At 48.2% G+C, this 18209-nt stretch overlaps 1 protein-coding gene across 1 annotated transcript in view; it reads right to left on the bottom strand.

Annotated features, from left to right (window-relative positions):
• Positions 1-268: 268 nt before the first annotated feature.
• Positions 269-18209, bottom strand: part of LOC122925557 (histidine N-acetyltransferase-like) — an 88011-nt gene continuing 70070 nt past the window's right edge. Inside the window, exons 4-5 of the mRNA XM_044276915.1 lie at positions 1177-1292; positions 269-362 (exon numbers count right to left, since the gene is read on the bottom strand). Coding sequence (XP_044132850.1) covers positions 269-362; positions 1177-1292 — 210 coding nt within the window. The remainder of the gene's footprint in view (positions 363-1176; positions 1293-18209) is intronic.

Genomic DNA, 18209 nt, shown 5'->3' with positions numbered 1-18209 from the left:
CTGATTGTGCTAACCGTGTTGGGTTGTGATGAGTCACAACTCCTTTGGATCGCTTATGCTGGTATAAACCCGGCCAGCCTGCTGGGGTCTCTGCTGCTGCTGCCCAGGTCCTTGTCCATTGCCGTGGGATACGGTTTTAGGGATATGGAGAATAATGGATGAAGAGAAGAGACAGGAGGTACAGACAGACTGCTATTGTCTTGATGAAGGGGGCCGTTCGCCCCTAAAACGCATAGACCAAATTAGTAATAAAGATCCTTTTTACCTATCAACCGAGTCCCGACTTTTTCTGCAGCAGCGCCGTCTCCAAAAAGGTCCATCTCTTCTCTTCATCCATTAAGTCGATAACACAGTCATAAGACCTATGGGGAGGGAGAGTATCTGTCTCAGTGGTGGAAAAAACATCTGAATAATCAGAAATAAACTACGGTTAAGCAAGAACTACAGTTAGGCTCCCATCTCTCTAACTCGCCCGAACTCCAGTTAATGACTGGATTGTGTTGCTGTAGCCAGGACATACCAAGGACTACCTGAACAGGAAGATTCTCTAAAACAAAGAAAGAGCATTTCTCTGAGTGGCAAACCCCCACAGACAGGGTAACCTCCGGAGTACAGAGTTTTACCGTGGCCCCTAGAAGGGGGGTAGAATCTATGGCGACAACCTGGATTGGGGCGGACAATTCTAGTATGGGAATTCCCATTTGTTAAAAAAAATTGTAATCAATAAAACTAAAAGCTGACCCTGAATCCACAAAGGCATTTCCTGACCCCTTTAAGACTCCAAAGACAATAGAAACAGGCAACAATAATTTACTTCTTACCACCTCCGGGAGTACCTTGTCCTTGGATACTTCAGACTTGGATGACTTTCCAGAAGGCAGAGCTTTAGGACACTGACGGATCCAGTGGTCGGGATCCCCACAATAAAAACAAGAGCCCCAACAACAGCGTAGCTCTCTTCACGTCATCCCGAGTTGCATGGGCACGTCCGGGTGGGCCTCTATCTTGGGTTCAATGGGGGAAACCTCAGGTTTAAGAAGGCTGATGGCTAGCGTCATGGTCTCCTCTAAAGAGTCAGGACGGAGATAACAAACCAATATGTCTTTTAACTTCTCAGTCAAGCCTGCCCTAAATTGACATTTGAGCGCTGGTTCGTTCCAACCAGAGGGAACACACCACTTGCGGAACTGCATACAATAATCCTCCACGGGACGATTCCCCTGAGTGAGGGCCTTATGATTGGATTCTGCCACAGAGACTCGGTCTGGTTCATCATAAAGAACCCCTAACGCCTGGAAAAAGAAGTCCACAGAATTAAGACAAGGGGAATCCGGAGGCAAAGAAAAGGCCCATTCCTGGGGATTCCCTTGAAGCAGGGAGATGATAATACCAACCCTCTGTGGATCAGGACCAGAGGAGTGAGGACGTAGTCAAAAATAAAGTTTACAGCTTTCCTTGAAAGCTAAAATACTTTGGCGGTTACCCGAAAACCGATCGGGTAATTTAATGTGTGGTTCTACCTGAACGGTGGTGGGAGCAAGAATGGGGGAAGTTCAGATGGTCTCCTGAACCTGTAGTCTCTCCCCAAGTTCCTGTACTATTTGAGCAAGACCCTGCACATGTTCGGTGAGGCTATGTAGATGGTCCATGCTAAATTAAAGCCTGTGATTCTGTCACGTGGTAGAATCGCGGGTATAAAGATAGAGCGGAGGTGCACCCCCTGAGCTGCCACCCGGTCCCCTGTCCCTGCCTACTTGTATCTATGCCCTAGGTGACGGGGCGCAACTGGGTGACAGTCCCTGACCTGAGTAAGTGCAAGCAGAGAGATAGAGAAAGCAGGGAAGAGGACAGCCAATGAGAGGTAGCACTAGAGCGGACAGAGAGGGGAACAAGCAAGGTACCACCAAAAACGGAAGGGCGAGGCGGGTCAACTAGCCGGGGTCAGTCCAGGAGGTCATGTCAGTACAAGAGAAGAGGCAAAGACAAAGTCCAAAATCAAGCCGAGGTCAAAATCCGAGAGGTAGCGTCAAGGTTCAGGGAGCAGGCAGAAGAGGTGTCAAGAAGCAGATCAAGGGTCAAATCCAAAGGTAAGCTAAATAACAATAATAATACACAGCCTAAGGGACCAAAATCACTGTAGCCAGCAGGTTGCCTGTATTTATAGTGGGGAGTGAGGGTCAAGTAACGTGGCCAGCGTCACATGACCGACAGACAAACAAGTCGAGCACCGAGTGATCAGCTCGGCGCTCATGGCAGACCTAGGAGCAGGGAGCCTCCCATCTAGCAAAGGCCGCCCTGGGAACGAGGCTGAACACAAAACCTCGCTCCCAAAACTAAGCAGCAGGTCTGCGGCTGATGGGAGACCGAGTGCGCCTTCAGCGCCCTGTTACAATAGGTATATCACACCTAGTGTTGAGCGAGCATGCTCGGAGGAATACCTGTTCGGCTTGAGCATCGCTATGCTCGGCACATGGCGGTACTCGTCCGAGTACTGCATGTGCTTGAGCGCCATGCTCAAGTCTCCTTCCTGCACGTTTTTGAGGCTGCTGAGCAGCCAATAAACGTGCAGGTAAGTACTGTAATGCCAATAGCCATGTTGGCTACTGGCATTAAAGTGATTGGCTGGCCGAAACACATCATTGGGTGCTATATAGCACCCTATGACAGTGGTTCGGCTCATTGTGAGTCAGGGAGAGCTGCTATTAGGAAGGGACAGATAGTTCCGGGAGTGTGATCGGAATATATTCAATAGAAAAACGTTTCAAAGACACAAAATTATTTTTAAGGACTATTGAGTGTGGTGGCAGGCTGGCAGCATAGCAATATAATTTAGCCAGCAAAATATTTTGTTTTATACTTTACAATACTTCGATAGAGGGTGTCTGCTGAAATACATTCTGTGTCAGTCCCAGATATTGGGAAAAATATTACTGACAACAAATATATATATCCTCTTTTTTATAGCGCTTGATGCATCTGTCAGTTTAAAATTCAAGCGTTATATACTGCTGTCATATTGTGTAATTTAAAAAAACTTTTTGGGCAAAATACTTAATTTGCGGCCTTGTCTGCATCTGTCAGTGTAAAATTCAAGTGTTATATACTGCTGTCATATTCTGCTATTAAAAAAACACCCATTTTGGGCAAAGTACTTAATATTGCAGCCTTTGCTGCATCTGTGATTGTAAAAAACAAGCTTGAAATACTTCAATAATTTTCAGGGTTTTAAAAAACACCCTTTTTGGCAAAATACTAAATTTTACAGCCCTTTTTGCATCTGTCAGTGTGAAATTTTAAGCATTATATACTGCTGTCATATTCTGTTTTTTTAAAAACTAAATTTGCGGCCTTTTCTGCATCTGTCAGTGTAAGATACAATCTTGAAATACAGCAATACTATTCTGGGTTTAAAGAAAACACTCATTTTGGGCAAAGTACTTATTATTGCAGCCCTTGCAGCATTTGTTATTGTGAGATACACACGTTAGATACTGATGTTCTAATCTGTTATTTAAAAAGAAACATTTTGGGCAAAAAACTAAATTGGCGGCCTTGTCTGCATCTGTCAGTGTGAGATACACCCTTTAGATACTGTTGTTCTATTCTGCTATAAAAAACACCAATTTTGGGCAAGATCCTAAATTTGAGAAATATGAGGAGAGCGTGAAATAAGGGACGTGGCCCCGGTCGTGGTGCTGCTGGTGGAGCTCCTGTTGCAGGGAGAGTACATGGTCGATCTGTGCCAGCTACACGCACAAGTGAAACACCTTCCTCAGGTGCGAGTAGGCAACAAAACCTTCAGCGGTATTTGGTCGGGCCTAATTCGGCTCTACAAATGGTGAGGCCAGAACAAGTACAGGCGATAGTAGATTGAGTTGCTGACAGTGCCTCCAGTTCCTTTACATTGTCTCCCACCCAGTCTCCTGCTAAAAGATCAGAGTTGGCACCTGCAGCCGATGTCCATCAGTCAAATCAGCCAAGCAGTCTGAGCCCCAAGTCATGCAGCAGTCTCTTCTGCTTTTTGATGATCCACCTAGCCCTGCCTCAGAAGTGGAAGAGATTGAGTGCACCGACGCCCAACTACTTATGTTTTAAGATGAGTACATGGGAGGACCATCGCAGCATGTCTCGGATAATGACTAAACACAGGTGCCAATTGCTGGGGCTTTCGAAAGTGTGCAGACCGACAAGGAGGGCAGGGGTGAAGACTGGGTGGAAAATTATGTGGAGGATTCACAGGGAATCAAGGTCATGCGAGTGACCGATGTAGTTCAGAGGAAAGAGGCGGTGGTCGCACAGAGCCACCAACAAAGCAGAAGAGGGAGCCGGGTTCAAAAGCGGAGCGGCCGTCCCCTAGACAGTACGCCTGCTACTGCCCACCGCAGCAAGGGACCGAGCACACCAAAGCCAGGTCCAAGGAGTTCCCTGGAGTGGCAGTTCTTCAGACAATGTGCTGACAAGACACGAGTGGGTTGCATGCTGTGCAATCAGAGCCTGAAGCGAGGCATAAACGTTTTCAACCTGAGCACAATCTGCATTACCAGGCATCTAAGTGCAAAGCACGAGCTGCAGTGGAGTAGACACATCAAAAACCAAGAAAGATCTCTGGCTCCTCCTGCTTCCTCTTCTTGCTGGAGTCTCTGCCTCTTCATCCACCTCTGGAGTGACAGTGCCACCTGCCACCCTGCAAACAGAGGATCTGACAGCAACACCACCATCTGGATCACTAAGCATCTCCACAATGTCCCACGGAAGCGTTCAGCTCTCCATCTCCCAAACACTGGAGCGAAAGAGGAAGTACCCCCCCCCCCACCCTGCCGTGATCGCTGGCCCTGAATGCCAGCATTTCAAAATGATTGCCCTTTGAAATGCTGTCATTCCGTCTGGTGGAGATGGAGAGTTTTAAAAGCCTTATGGCGGTGACTGTCCCACAGTACGTCGTGCCCAGCCGCCACTACTTTTCCAGGCATGCCATCCCTTCCCTGCACATCCAAGTGGGGGACAAAATCAGGTGTGCACTGCGCAACGCTATCTGTGGCAAGGTGGACCTCACTACGGATATGTGGACCAGTAAGCACGGTCAGGGCCATTATATCTCCATAACAGCACACTGGGTAAATGCAGTGGCATGTCCTTCCACCACCAAGGATTGCAGGGCGCTTCAGTTTGCCTCCTGTTGCTTCCTTCTCCTACTCCGCTTTCTCATCCTCTACCTGCTTCTCATCCGGTCAGATTAACACCTTCACCACCAACTTCAGCACAGCCAGGGGTAAACGACAGCAGGCAGTTTTAAAACGTATCTGTTTGGGGGACAAACCCCACACCGCGCAGGAGCTGTGGACGGGCCTTGAACAACAGACCGATGAGTGGTTGGTGCCAGTCAGCCTCAAGCCTGGCCTGGTGGTGTGCGATAATGGGGAAAATCTTGTAGCAGCTGTGGGACTAGCCGGTTTGACGCACATCCCTTAAATAGAGCATGTGCTGAATTTGGTGGTGCAGAGATTCCTTAAAAATTACCCCGATATGTCAGAGCTGCTGCGGTCTATCTGTGCGCGCTTTTGGCATTCTGACCCTGCTGCTGCTCGCCTGTCAGCTCTGCAGCATAACTTCGGCCTTCCCGCTCACCGCCTCATATGCGACGTGCCCACAAGGTGGAACTCCACCTTGCACATGCTGGACAGACTGTGCGAGCAGCAGCAGGCGATAGTGGAGTTTCAGCTGCAGCACGCACGGGTGAGTGGCTCTGCAGAACAGCACCACTTCACCACCAATGACTGGGCCTCCATGCGAGACCTGTGTTCCTTGTTGCGCTGTTTCGAGTGCTCCACCAACATGGCCAGTGCCGATAACGCTGTTCTCAGCATTACTATACCACTTTTATGCCTCCTTGAAAAAACGCTGCTGGCGATGATGGAAGAGGATGTGGCACAGGAGGAGGGTGAGGAAGAGGGATAATTTTATAGGGTTTCTTGCCAGTCAATCACAAGTGGCTCCGAGGGTGGGTTCCTGCACCCACAAACGACAGGTACACAATTGTCTAGCCAGGGCACAGTTCTTGGGGATGACAAGGTGGAGGAGGAGGAGGAACCATGTTCACAGCAGGGTGGCACCCAGACCAGCTCATGGCATCACTGGTGCGTGGCTGGGGGGATACAGAGAACACAAATGATACACCTCCCACAGAGGACAGCTTTTCGTTGCCTCTGGGCAGCCTGGCACACATGAGCGATTACATGCTGCAGTGTCTCCGCAACGTCCACCGAGTTGCCCACATTCTAACTTGTGCTGATTACTGTGTGGCCACGCTGCTGGATCCCCGTTACAAGGACAACGTACCATCCTTAATTCCGTCACTTGAGCGTGGTCGTAAGATGTGTGAGTACAAGCACACTGGTAGACGCTCTGCTGGTGGCATTCCCACCTGACAGCGGGGGCACAGTGGAAGCACAAAGCAAAGGCAGAGGACGAGGAAGAGGTCGCCAACGCAGCTGGGGCACTGCCAGCACCTCAGAAGGCAGGGTTAGCATGGCCGAAATGGACAAAAGCTTTGTCAGCACGCCACAACAACCAGCACCACCAGCTGATATGGAAGGTCTTAGCAGGAGGCAGCATTACAGCAACATGGTGGAGCAGTATGTGTGCATACGTCTACACGTACTGCCCCCTTCAACTTCTGGGGCTCTAAATTGGGCACATGGCCTGAGCTTGCCCTTTACGCCTTGGAGGTGCTGGCCTGCCCTGCAGCCAGTGTATTATCTGAACGTGTATTTAGCACGGCAGGGGGCGTTATCACAGACAAGCGCAGCCGTCTGACCACAGCCAATGAGGACAAGCTCACGTTCATTAAAATGAACCAGGCATGGATCCCTCAGGACTTGTCTGTACCTTGTGCAGAATAAACATGTATACCGGCCTTAACCAGCCAATGTTATACTACAGTGCAATTGCTCATTCTTGTATTTTTGATATTTCACACTCTTTTGGAGTGTTCCCTAATAAAACAAAATAAGAAAAATAAAAAATTTAAACCAAAAACCAGTGTTGGCTACCTCATCCTCCTCCACCGCTGCTTCAACCTACACCGCTATGTCCACCACCTCCTCAAACTCCTACTCCATATGGACCTCCACCTCAAAAATCAAGTTTTTTTTTAATTTGTACGTATTTTTATTCTATGTAATTTCACTTATTTGTCTGTTATATTTTTGGGTGAAATTCACTAATTTTTGGCTGTGATATGCCACTGCTATACCTAGTAGACAGTTAAAAAAAATCACTAATTTGTCTGTTGCATTTTTAGGTGAAATTCACCAATTTTTGGGAGTGATATACCCATGCTCTACCTAGTAGACAGGTAAAAAAATTCACAAATTTTTCTGTTACATTTTCTGGTGAAATTCACAAATTTTTGGGTGTGATATACCACTGCTATACCTAGTAGACAGGTAAAAAATATTCAATAATTTGTCTGTTACATTTTTGGGTGAAATTCACCAATTTTTGGCTGTGACATACCCCACACCAACCTTTGGGTGTGGTATACCACTGCAATACCTAGTTGAAAGGTTAATAAATTTCACTAATTTTTCTGTTACATTTTCGGGTGACATTCAAGAATTTTGGCTGTGATAGACCTCTGCTCTACCTAGTAGACAGGTTAATAAATTTCACAAATTTTTCTGTTACATTCTTGGGTTGACATTTAAAATTTTTTGCCTTGACTAAACCCCTGCTCTGCATATGTGACAGGGACCGAAATTTAAAAAAATTATCTGTTTCATTGGTGGGTGACATTAACCCATTTCTGGCGATAAAAACGCTCTGCTCTGCATAGGTGACAGGGACTTAAATTTCTAAAATTCGTCTTTAATTGGCCCTTTTATTCGATCCTTCTCCTTTAATAACTTGTCCCACATTTCCGCTTCATCCTATTGCAGCCATTGACCTTCCTTGGATGAGTTCTCCCTTTCTCATGCTCTCTCTCCGGCGTGGAATCCTGATTCACCGATAACCGTGATCAACTTGGTTGGCGCATTAAAGAACATCGAAAGTTGATAGAGTAGATATCCAATTGGATCATGGTGGAGCAGTATGTGTGCACACGCCTACACGTACTGAATGACCGGTCTGCCCCCTTCAACTTCTGGGTCTCCAAATTGGGCACATGGCCTGAGCTTGCCCTTTACGCCTTGGAGGTGCTGGCCTGCCCTGCAGCCAGTGTATTGTCTGAATGTGTGTTTAGCACGACTGGAGGGGGTTATCACAGGTTATATTTCCCAATGTTTTGGGGTGTACCCTAATTAAAAAAAACATAAATAAATTTAAAACCAAAAAGCAGTGAAGGCTACCTACTCCTCCTCTACCGCCGCTTCCACCTACAACGTTATTCACTGGAATATATTGCAATCACAATCTCCCTACACTATCTGTCTCTTCCTATGCGCAGCTCTACCTGACTCGCAAGGAGCTGAGCCCTCGTCATCAGGTGCTATAGTATCGGCCAGCTGGCTACTGGCATTACAGTAATGGCAGTACTTACCTGCACGTTTTTGGGCTGCTTAGCAGTCGAGAACTGTGCGGGAAAGAGACTCGAGCATGGCGCTCGAGCACATGTGGTACTCGGCCGAGTACCGCCATGTGACGAGCATAGCGATGCTCGAGCAGAGCAGGTATTCGGCCGAGCATGCTCGCTCATCACTACTAAAAACCTTAGCCTTTCTACATCCATGCTGTACTGCTGCTGTTCCCAAATAAAAAAGGGAGACATTTTTTTAGGCTCATGTAGAACAAGAACCGGCCTCTACATAACTTCGGCAGATCCAACGTTGAATCTAAATCTACGCCAAGTCATTTGCTGGTATAAATTTAGACCATTTTCTACACCTAAAACAGGTGTAGAAAATGATGAGATGGACCTGCTGGCCTGTCCCCTTTTTTAGACCTGGCGTGAGAAAAAGTCACAGATTGCGGCGCAAATAACCTTTGCACTGCAATCTGTGGCAGAAACACCCCTAATAGACATATTTCTGGTTAGTAAATGACCCCGTGTGTATTTAAACACATCTGCTCCCAATACAGGACATTCTTGTGAATGTTTGTGTAAAGGGGTTTTCCAGGATTTTAATATTAATGACCTATCCCGAGTATAGTACAAGAGAATTTAGACTAGAACCTTCAGAATCACAGGTGCATAACCATGAAGCAAACATAATAATAAAAACAAAATGGCTGCACACCATTATACATACAAACAATAGAGCTAAGAAATGGGGGTCACCAGAAGCAGGCAGTTCCGAGAGCAGCCGCTGGGGGCCTTCATCGGGCTGTTCTCGGAACTATCTGCTCCCGGTGACCGCATTTGATTTTAGACCGGTCTAAAGGCACAGGCACAGGTAGGGGCTTACCTGTGCATCGCTGGACGGGTGAGTCAAGATGGCAGCCCGCATGTGTTTGCTGGTGAACACTGCGAACTGACCATCACTGATTGTAGGCTTAAATAAGTCCAAAGAGAGGCAGTATATTTAGTGTTAGGGACCAATCTGCGGAAGCCACCTTGACGCCTGGTAGATGGGCCCGAGACATGTTTGAGCAAATATGTGCGCTAAGAGCTTCCATTAACTCATTTATAGTCGGTATTGTACCACTTTTATTTAGAATGACCCCCATTTCTTAGCTCTGTTGTTTGTATGTATAATGGTGTGCAGCCATTTTGTTTTTTATTATTATGTTTGCTTCATGGTTATGCACCTGTGATTCTGAAGGTTCTAGTCTAAATTCTCTTGTAGTATATATTGGGGGTGGCGCCTCTTTTAGACTGAACATGCCCATCTACCTGGGACTTCTGAGCAGAGTATGTATGTGGCTGGTCTCTACACTGCCCTGAATATTGTAGGCTTAAATAAGTCCAAAGAGAGGCAGTATATTTAGTGCTGGAGACTAGGGTTGAGCGAACCTGAACTGTAAAGTTTGGGTTCGTACCGAACTTTAGGATTTTTGGATCCCCAACCCAAACCCGAACATTTCAGTAAAAGTTCGGTGCTCGGCGCTTTCTTGGCGCTTTTTGAAAGCCTGCAGAGCAGCCAATCAACAAGCGGTTAACTGTCTGACCTTAGAAGCCATCACAGCCATGCCTACTAATGGCATGGCTGTGATTGGCCAGTGCAGCATGTGACCCAGCCTCTATATAAGCTGGAGTCACATAGCGCTGCACGTCAATCTGCTGTGCTTAGTGTAGGGAGAGGATGCTGCTGGTGATTTCAGGGAGAGAATAGGAGAGAGGCTTTGCTCAAAATCAGAATCTAACTCATTGATCTACATACATTGTGTTTTGTGGGTGCAGGGCACAATTTTTTTATCCTGGCCTGAGCCCAGTGACCAAAAAAAAATAACTTTAATAAGTCAGTTAGGTGGGTGGCGCCGGCGGCCATTTTATGCAAGCTCAGTGCACCAGCACTGCATCTGCAAGTGTTAAATTCAAGCTTAATATATACAGCTTTCATATTCTGTTACCAAAAAAACTATTTTTTTGGGCAATATACAACATCTGGATTAGTCAGTGTGCAATTTAAGCTAGAAATACACCCATCATTTTCTGGGGTTTTAAAAACAGACATTTTTTGCCAAAAACCACTATTTCCAGGCCTTGCAGCATACTGCTGTCAAATTCAGTTGTTAAACAAACACTCGTTTGGGCAAACAAAATTTAGTTGGCAGCCTTTGATGCAGATGTCATTGTGAGATACACCCTTAATACATTTGGGTTAGATTCAGAGATTTGAAATACCGCCATTTGGCGCACCAATATTTAATTCAGGCCTACAGAGGTTCAGGCCGCGTGAGATACACCATATATATATACAGGGCTTATATTCTTTCATTAATAAAACACCCTTTTTGGGGCAAAATACACAATATTTCAGGCCTTGCAGCATAAGCACGTTTGAAATTCCTGGGTTATATACTGCTGCCATATTGAGTAATTAAACAAACACCCCTTTGGGCAAAAAAAGTTTATTTGGCAGCCTTTGCTGCATATATGATTGTGAGATACACCCTTAATACATTTAGGTTAGATTCAGATATTTGAAATACTGCCATTTGGTGAACCAATATTTAATTCAGGCCTACACTGGTTCAGGCCGTGTGAGATACAACCTTTACATACAGGGGTTTGATTCAGGCATTTTAAATACAGCCATTTTGGGCAAAGAAATCTTTAATTCAGGCCGAGTCTGGTTCAGGCCGTGTGAGATGCACCCTTTAAATACTTTCGTTCAATTCTACTATTAATTAAACACCCATTTAGGGCAAGATCCTAAATTCGAGAAATATGAGGAGAGCGTCAAATAAGGGACGCGGCCCAGGTCGTGGTGCTGCAGGTGGAGCTCCTGTTGCAGGGAGAGGATGTGGTCGATCTGTGCCAGCTACACGCACAAGTGAAACCCCTTCCTCAGTTGCGAGTAGGCGACAAAAGGCGGTATTTGGTCGGGCCTAATGCGGCTCTACGAATGGTGAGGCCTGAACAAGTACAGGCGATAGTAAATTGGGTTGCTGACAGTGGATACAGTTCCTTAACGTTGTCTCCCACCCAGTCTCCTGCTGAAAGACCACAGTTGGCACCTGCAGCCGATGTCCATCAGTCTTTCACCTCACCCCCTTGCAAATCAGCCATTCAGTCTGAGCCCCAAGTCATGCAGCAGTCTCTTCTGGTTTTTGATGACTCTGTTAGCAGGGATTCCCAGGGCCATCCACCTAGCCCTGCCCCAGAGGTGGAAGAGATTGAGTGCACCGATGCCCAACCACTTATCTTTCAAGATAAGTACATGGGTGGACCATTGCAGCATGTCTCAGATGATGATGAAACATAGGTTCCAACTGCTGGGGCTTTCGAAAGTGTGCAGACTGACAAGGAAGGCAGGGGTGAAGACTGGGTGGAAGATGATGTGGAGTACGATGAGGTCCTCGACCCCACATGGAATCAAGGTCATGCGAGTGACCTATGTAGTTTGGAGGAAGAGACGGTGGTCGCACAGAGCCACCAGCACAGCAGAAGAGGGAGCAGGGTGCAAAAGCGGAGCGGCCATCCTCTAGACAGTACGCCTGCTACTGCCCACCGCAGCAAGGGACCGAGCACACCAAAGCCAGCTCCAAGGAGTTCCCTGGCCTGGCAGTTCTTCAGACAATGTGCTGATGACAAGACACGAGTGGTTTGCATGCTCTGCAATCAGAGCCTGAAGCAAGGCATAAACGTTCTCAACCTGAGCACAACCTGCATTACCAGGCATTTAAGTGCAAAGCATGAGCTGCAGAGGAGTAGAAACCTCAAAAACCAAAAAAGGTCTCTGGCTCCTCCTGCTTCCTCTTCTGCTGCAGTCTCGGCCTCTTCATCCACCTCTGGAGTACAGTGCCACCTGCCACCCCGCAAACAGAGGATCTGCCAGCAACACCAACACCAGGGTCACCAAGCATCTCCACAATGTCCCACGGAAGCGTTCAGCTCTCCATCTCCCAAACGCTGGAGAGGAAGAGGAATTACCCCCCCTACCCACCCGCGATCCCTAGCCCTGAATGCCAGCATTTCTAAATTACTGGCCTTTGAAATGCTGTCATTCCGTCTGGTGGAGATGGATAGTTTTAAAGGCCTTATGGCGGTGGCTGTCCCACAGTACGTTGTGCCCAGCCGCCACTACTTTTCAAGGCGAGCCATCCCTTCCCTGCACAACCAAGTAGGGGACAAAATCAGGTGTGCACTGCGCAAAGCCATCTGTGGCAAGGTGCACCTGACTACGGATACGTGGACCAGTAAGCATGGTCAGGGCTGTTATATCTCCATAACAGCACACTGGGTAAATGCAGTGGCGGCTGGGCCTGAGGCGGATAGCACTTTGGTGCATGTCCTTCCACCACCGAGGATTGCAGGGCGCTTCAGTTTGCCTCCTGTTGCTCCCTCCTCCTACTCTGCTTCCTCATCCTCTACCAGCTCCTCATCCGGTCAGCGTAACACCTTCACCACCAACTTCAGCACAGCCAGGGGTAAACGACAGCAGGCAGTTTTAAAACTTATCTGTTTGGGGGGACAAACCCCACACCACGCAGGAGCTGTGGACAGGCCTTGAACAACAGACCGATGAGTGGTTTGTGCCAGTCAGCCTCAAGCCCGGCCTGGTGGTGTGCGATAATGGGCGAAATCTCGTAGCAGCTCTGGTACTAGCCCGTTTGATGCACATCGCTTAAATGGCGCATGTGTTAAATTTGGTGGTGCAGAGAGTCCTTAAAAATTAACCCGATATGTCAGAGCTGCTGCATAAAGTGCAGGCTGTCTGTGCGCGCTTTCGGCGTTCTCACCCTGCTGCTGCTCGCCTGGCAGCGCTGCAGCCTAACTTCGGCCTTCCCACTCACCGCCTCATATGCGACGTGCCCACAAGGTGGAACTCCACCTTGCAGATGCTGGCCAGACTGTGCGAGCAGCAGCAGGCGATAGTGGAGTTTCAGCTGCAGCACGCACGGGTGAGTCGCTAGGCAGAACAGCACCACTTCACCACCAATGACTGGGTCTTCATGCGAGACCTGTGTTCCTTGTTGCGCTGTTTCGAGTACTCCACCAACATGGCCAGTGCTGATAACGCTGGTCTCAGCGTTACTATGCCACTTCTATGCCTCCTTGAAAAAACGTACCTGGCGATGATGAAAGAGGATGTGGCACCAAGGGAGGAGGAAGAAGAGGTATCATTTCGTAGGGTTTCCGACAAGTCATTCCCATGTGGCTCCAGGGGTGGCTTCCTGCACCCACAAACCCAAGGTACACAATTGTCCAGCTAGGGCACAGTTCTGGAGGATGACGAGTTGGAGGATGAGGAGGAGGAGATGGAGGAGGAGGAACCATGTTCACAGCAGGGTGGCACCCAGACCGGCTCATGGCCATCAATGGTGCGTGGATGGAGGGATACAGAGGACATAGACGATACACCTCCCACAGAGGACAGCTTTTTGTTACCTCTGGGCAGCCTGGCACACGAGCGATTACATGCTGCAGTGTCTCCGCAACACCCGCCGAGTTGCCCACATTCTAACTTGTGCTGATTACTGGGTGGCCACGTGTCATGCCCTGCTCAGAAGGTGTGCGGAGGTCTGTCAGATTGGCAGCACGTGTGTCACTACTAGAGCTTTGAGACGTTCTCACAGCTCTGTTTCTCCACCCCTGTGATGATGTCACTTAGAGTTAGGAGGAGTTCTCACTGCGATGTTTCTCCACCCCTGTGATGAGGTCTTTACTCCCAGCTGTTCCTCCTGCATTTGATTTCCCTGCCTTTAAATCACCCCTCCTCCTATTGTAGGGCGTGGATTATATTTCTCATGTCAGTTGTAGCTCTTGCCTGAGTATCTTCACTTGTAAGCGATCAGTTCACTGGACCTGTGTTCTGCTGCAGCAAGCACTCCGGATATTGCCAGCTGTCCTTGGATCCGTCTTCTCTGCGGCTGCAGCTCCTTCAGCTAAGTGTGCAGACATTGTTGTGTACCTGGTTATTTTCTGACTGGATCTGAGGTGGCCACGGTTCCCTCCATATACTGAGCAGGGCACTGGTGGCCGTGCCCCTTCCACTATTGTAGGGGTTACAGTGGTCATCAGTCTTAGGTACGCGGGCATGCCTCATTCCACCATTTGGATCCGGGCATGTGCTTTAGCAGCATAGGGAGAGCTTTGAGGGTCTGACAGGGGTAACCCTTTATCTTCCCTAGTTTGGGTCCGGTCAGTAGCTCTTTGTTCAGTGTATACTCTTGTTGCTCACAAACAGCCGTGACATTATAATCCACCAAAACCGTCCTTTTTTTACATGGATCCGCTTTATGGCCTGGTTGACCGCATGCAGGGTCTTTCTTTGGAAGTAGCGGATCTCCGTCAATCTATGACTCACCTTCAAGCATTGGGCTCTGCTCCGGCTCATGGAGTCTGTTGCGAACCAAAGGTCTCACTTCCGGAAACGTTCTCCGGGGGCAGTGAGAATTTTGTTTGCTTCAGAGAGGCATGCAAACTCCATTTTTGCTTGTGTCCCCACTCCTCTGGTAAGGAGGAGCAGAGGGTGAGGATTGTCATCTCTCTGCTCAGGGGTAATGCTCAGACTTGGGCTTTTTCGCTGCCATCAGGGGATCCCTCCCTTCGATCCGTGGAAAGATTTTTTGTGGCCCTGGGGCAGATATATGATGACCCGGATCGTGTTGCTCTGGCCGAATCGAACTTACGTGTTTTATGCCAGAACAAACTGTCTGCGGAGCTTTATTGTTCTGAATTTCGGAGATGGGCAGCTGATACAGGTTGGAATGATGCTGCACTCCGGAGTCAGTTCTGTCATGGTCTCTCAGAGAGATTGAAAGATGCGTTTGCTTTCCATGAGAGACCAACGTCCTTAGAGTCTGCTATGTCATTGGCGGTACGCCTTGACAGGCGTCTAAGAGAAAGAAACGAGACCTCTCTGTCCGGCCATTGTCAGTCTAGGGGCAATGGTGCGGACTCGTTCAGTGTGCAGGGGCCTCATCCTGTCTCGCTCCCCTCTGAGGAGGAGCCCATGCAGCTAGGTCGACTTGCCCCTGATAAAAGAGGATTTAGTCCTCAGAATATGGTGTGTTTTTGTTGTGGGGGCATAGGTCATTTGGCAAATGTTTGTCCGTCTAGGAGATCCCTGAACTGTACTAAGAGCGATAATAAGAGAAAAACCTCAAGAGGTAAATCATCAAATTCTGCTTCATCTGCTACTTTGGGCAAAGTTGATGTAGGAATTGATGCTTTTCCTCTGACCTGCAGTTCCCGTTTTCTCCTGTCTGCCAGGGTGGCGCTAGAGAGCAAAGTCATTTCTTGTGAGATTTTTGTCGATAGTGGAGCGGCCGTCAATCTTATTGACACTCAATTTGTAGCCTTGCATGGTTTTCAGGTTTGCACATTAGAAAAGGATATACCTGTTTTTGCTATTGACTCTGCTCCACTCTCGCAGAGATCTCTGAAGGGCATTGTTCACAATATCCGGCTAGCTGTAGGTGACACTCATGTGGAGGATATATCTTGTTTTGTCCTTAACGGATTGCCTTCTCCTCTAGTTTTGGGGTTACCCTGGCTCACTAGACATAACCCCACTATTGATTGGCAAGGAAGGCAAATAAATGAGTGGAGTGACTTTTGTAGAGAGAATTGTCTCACAGCGACTTTTGCAGAGGTGTCCACTAAAACTGTGCCATCATTTCTCTCTGATTTCTCGGACGTGTTTTCCGAGAGCGGTGTTCAGGAGCTACCTCCTCACCGGGAGTTTGACTGTCCCATTAACCTCATTCCCGGCGCCAAGCTGCCAAAAGCACGCCTCTACAATCTCTCACAACTGGAAAGAATCGCAATGCGAACCTATATCTCCGAGAGTCTCGATAAGGGGCATATTCGTCCCTCAAAGTCACCTGTTGCCGCGGGTTTTTTTTTTGTTAAAAAAAAAGATGCCTCTCTGAGACCTTGCCTAGATTTTAGGGAGCTGAACCGTATCACGATTCGCGATCCCTATCCCCTTCCTCTGATCCCGGACCTCTTCAACCAAATTGTTGGGGCCAAGGTCTTTTCCAAATTGGATTTGAGAGGCGCGTACAACCTGGTCAGGGTCAGAGAGGGGGATGAATGGAAAACGGCCTTTAATACCCCTAACGGGCATTTCGAGAACCTCGTTATGCCTTTCGGCCTGATGAATGCTCCAGCCGTCTTTCAGCATTTTGTTAATAGTATTTTCTACCATTTAATGGGGAAATTTGTATTGGTGTATCTTGATGATATTTTGATTTTTTTCCCCTGATGTTCAGACCCATCAGGATCATCTTTTTCAGGTTCTGCAGATTCTGCGGGAAAATAAATTGTACGCCAAGCTGGAGAAATGTCTTTTTATGGTACCGGAGATTCAATTTCTGGGTTTTCTCCTCTCTGCTTCTGGTTTTCGCATGGATCCGGAGAAGGTCCGTGCTGTACTTCAGTGGGAGCTTCCTGAGAATCAGAAGGCATTGATGCGCTTTCTGGGTTTTGCAAACTACTACAGAAAGTTAATTTTGAATTATTCCTCTGTTGTCAAACCCCTTACTGACATGACAAAAAAGGGGGCGGATTTTTCCTCTTGGTCGGAGGAGGCGCTTGCAGCCTTTTCTATGATTAAAGAGAGTTTTGCGTCTGCTCCCGTCTTGGTGCATCCCGATGTTTCCTTACCTTTTATTGTTAAGGTGGATGCTTCCGAGGTGGGTGTGGGTGTGGGTGCAGTTTTGTCCCAGGGCCCTTCTCCTGCCAAATGGCGACCCTGTGCCTTTTTCTCTAAAAAACTCTCCCCGGCAGAGAGAAACTATGATGTGGGAGATAGGGAGTTGTTGGCCATCAAGTTGGCTTTCGAGGAATGACGCCATTGGTTGGAGGGGGCCAGGCACCCTTCACCGTTTTTACCGACCATAAGAATCTGGCATACTTGGAGTCGGCCAGGCGTATGAATCCGAGACAGGCCAGATGGTCTCTGTTCTTCTCCAGATTCAATTTTGTCGTTACATTCCGCCCTGGGATCAAAAATGTGAAGGCTAATGCTCTCTCTCGCTGTTTTCCGGGAGGAGGAAACTCCGAGGACCCGGGTCCCATTTTGGCGGAGGGGGTAGTTGTTTCTGCTCTATATTCCGATTTGGAGGCCGAGGTCCAGGCTGCCCAGACTGAGGCACCTGCCCGTTGTCCTTCTGGGAAGTTGTTCGTGCCTCCTGAGCTACGTCACAAACTCTTCAAGGAGCATCATGATACGGTTCTTGCTGGTCACCCCGGGAGTAGAGCCACGGTAGATCTCATTGCTCGGAGATTTTGGTGGCCGGCTCTTCGTAAGTCGGTGGAGGGTTTTGTGGCTGCTTGTGAGACGTGCGCTCGCGCTAAGGTCCCTCGTTCACAACCTTCAGGTTCCCTTCTCCCGTTACCCATACCTTCCTGTCCTTGGACACACCTGTCCATGGACTTTATCACGGATCTTCTTCGTTCCTCGGGGAAGTCGGTGATCCTGGTGGTCGTGGACCGTTTTAGCAAGATGGCTCATTTCGTTCCTTTCCCTGGTTTACCCAATGCTAAAACGTTGGCGCAAGCTTTTGTCGACCATATTGTTAAATTGCACGGCATTCCCTCTGATATTGTTTCCGATAGAGGCACGCAGTTTGTGTCCAGGTTCTGGAAGGCTTTC

This window comes from Bufo gargarizans, chromosome 2 (assembly GCF_014858855.1).
Source record: "Bufo gargarizans isolate SCDJY-AF-19 chromosome 2, ASM1485885v1, whole genome shotgun sequence".
Classification (NCBI taxonomy): domain Eukaryota; kingdom Metazoa; phylum Chordata; class Amphibia; order Anura; family Bufonidae; genus Bufo; species Bufo gargarizans.
The sequence above is the reverse complement of the archived record's forward strand: the minus strand, read 5'-3'. Positions and strand labels throughout refer to the sequence as shown.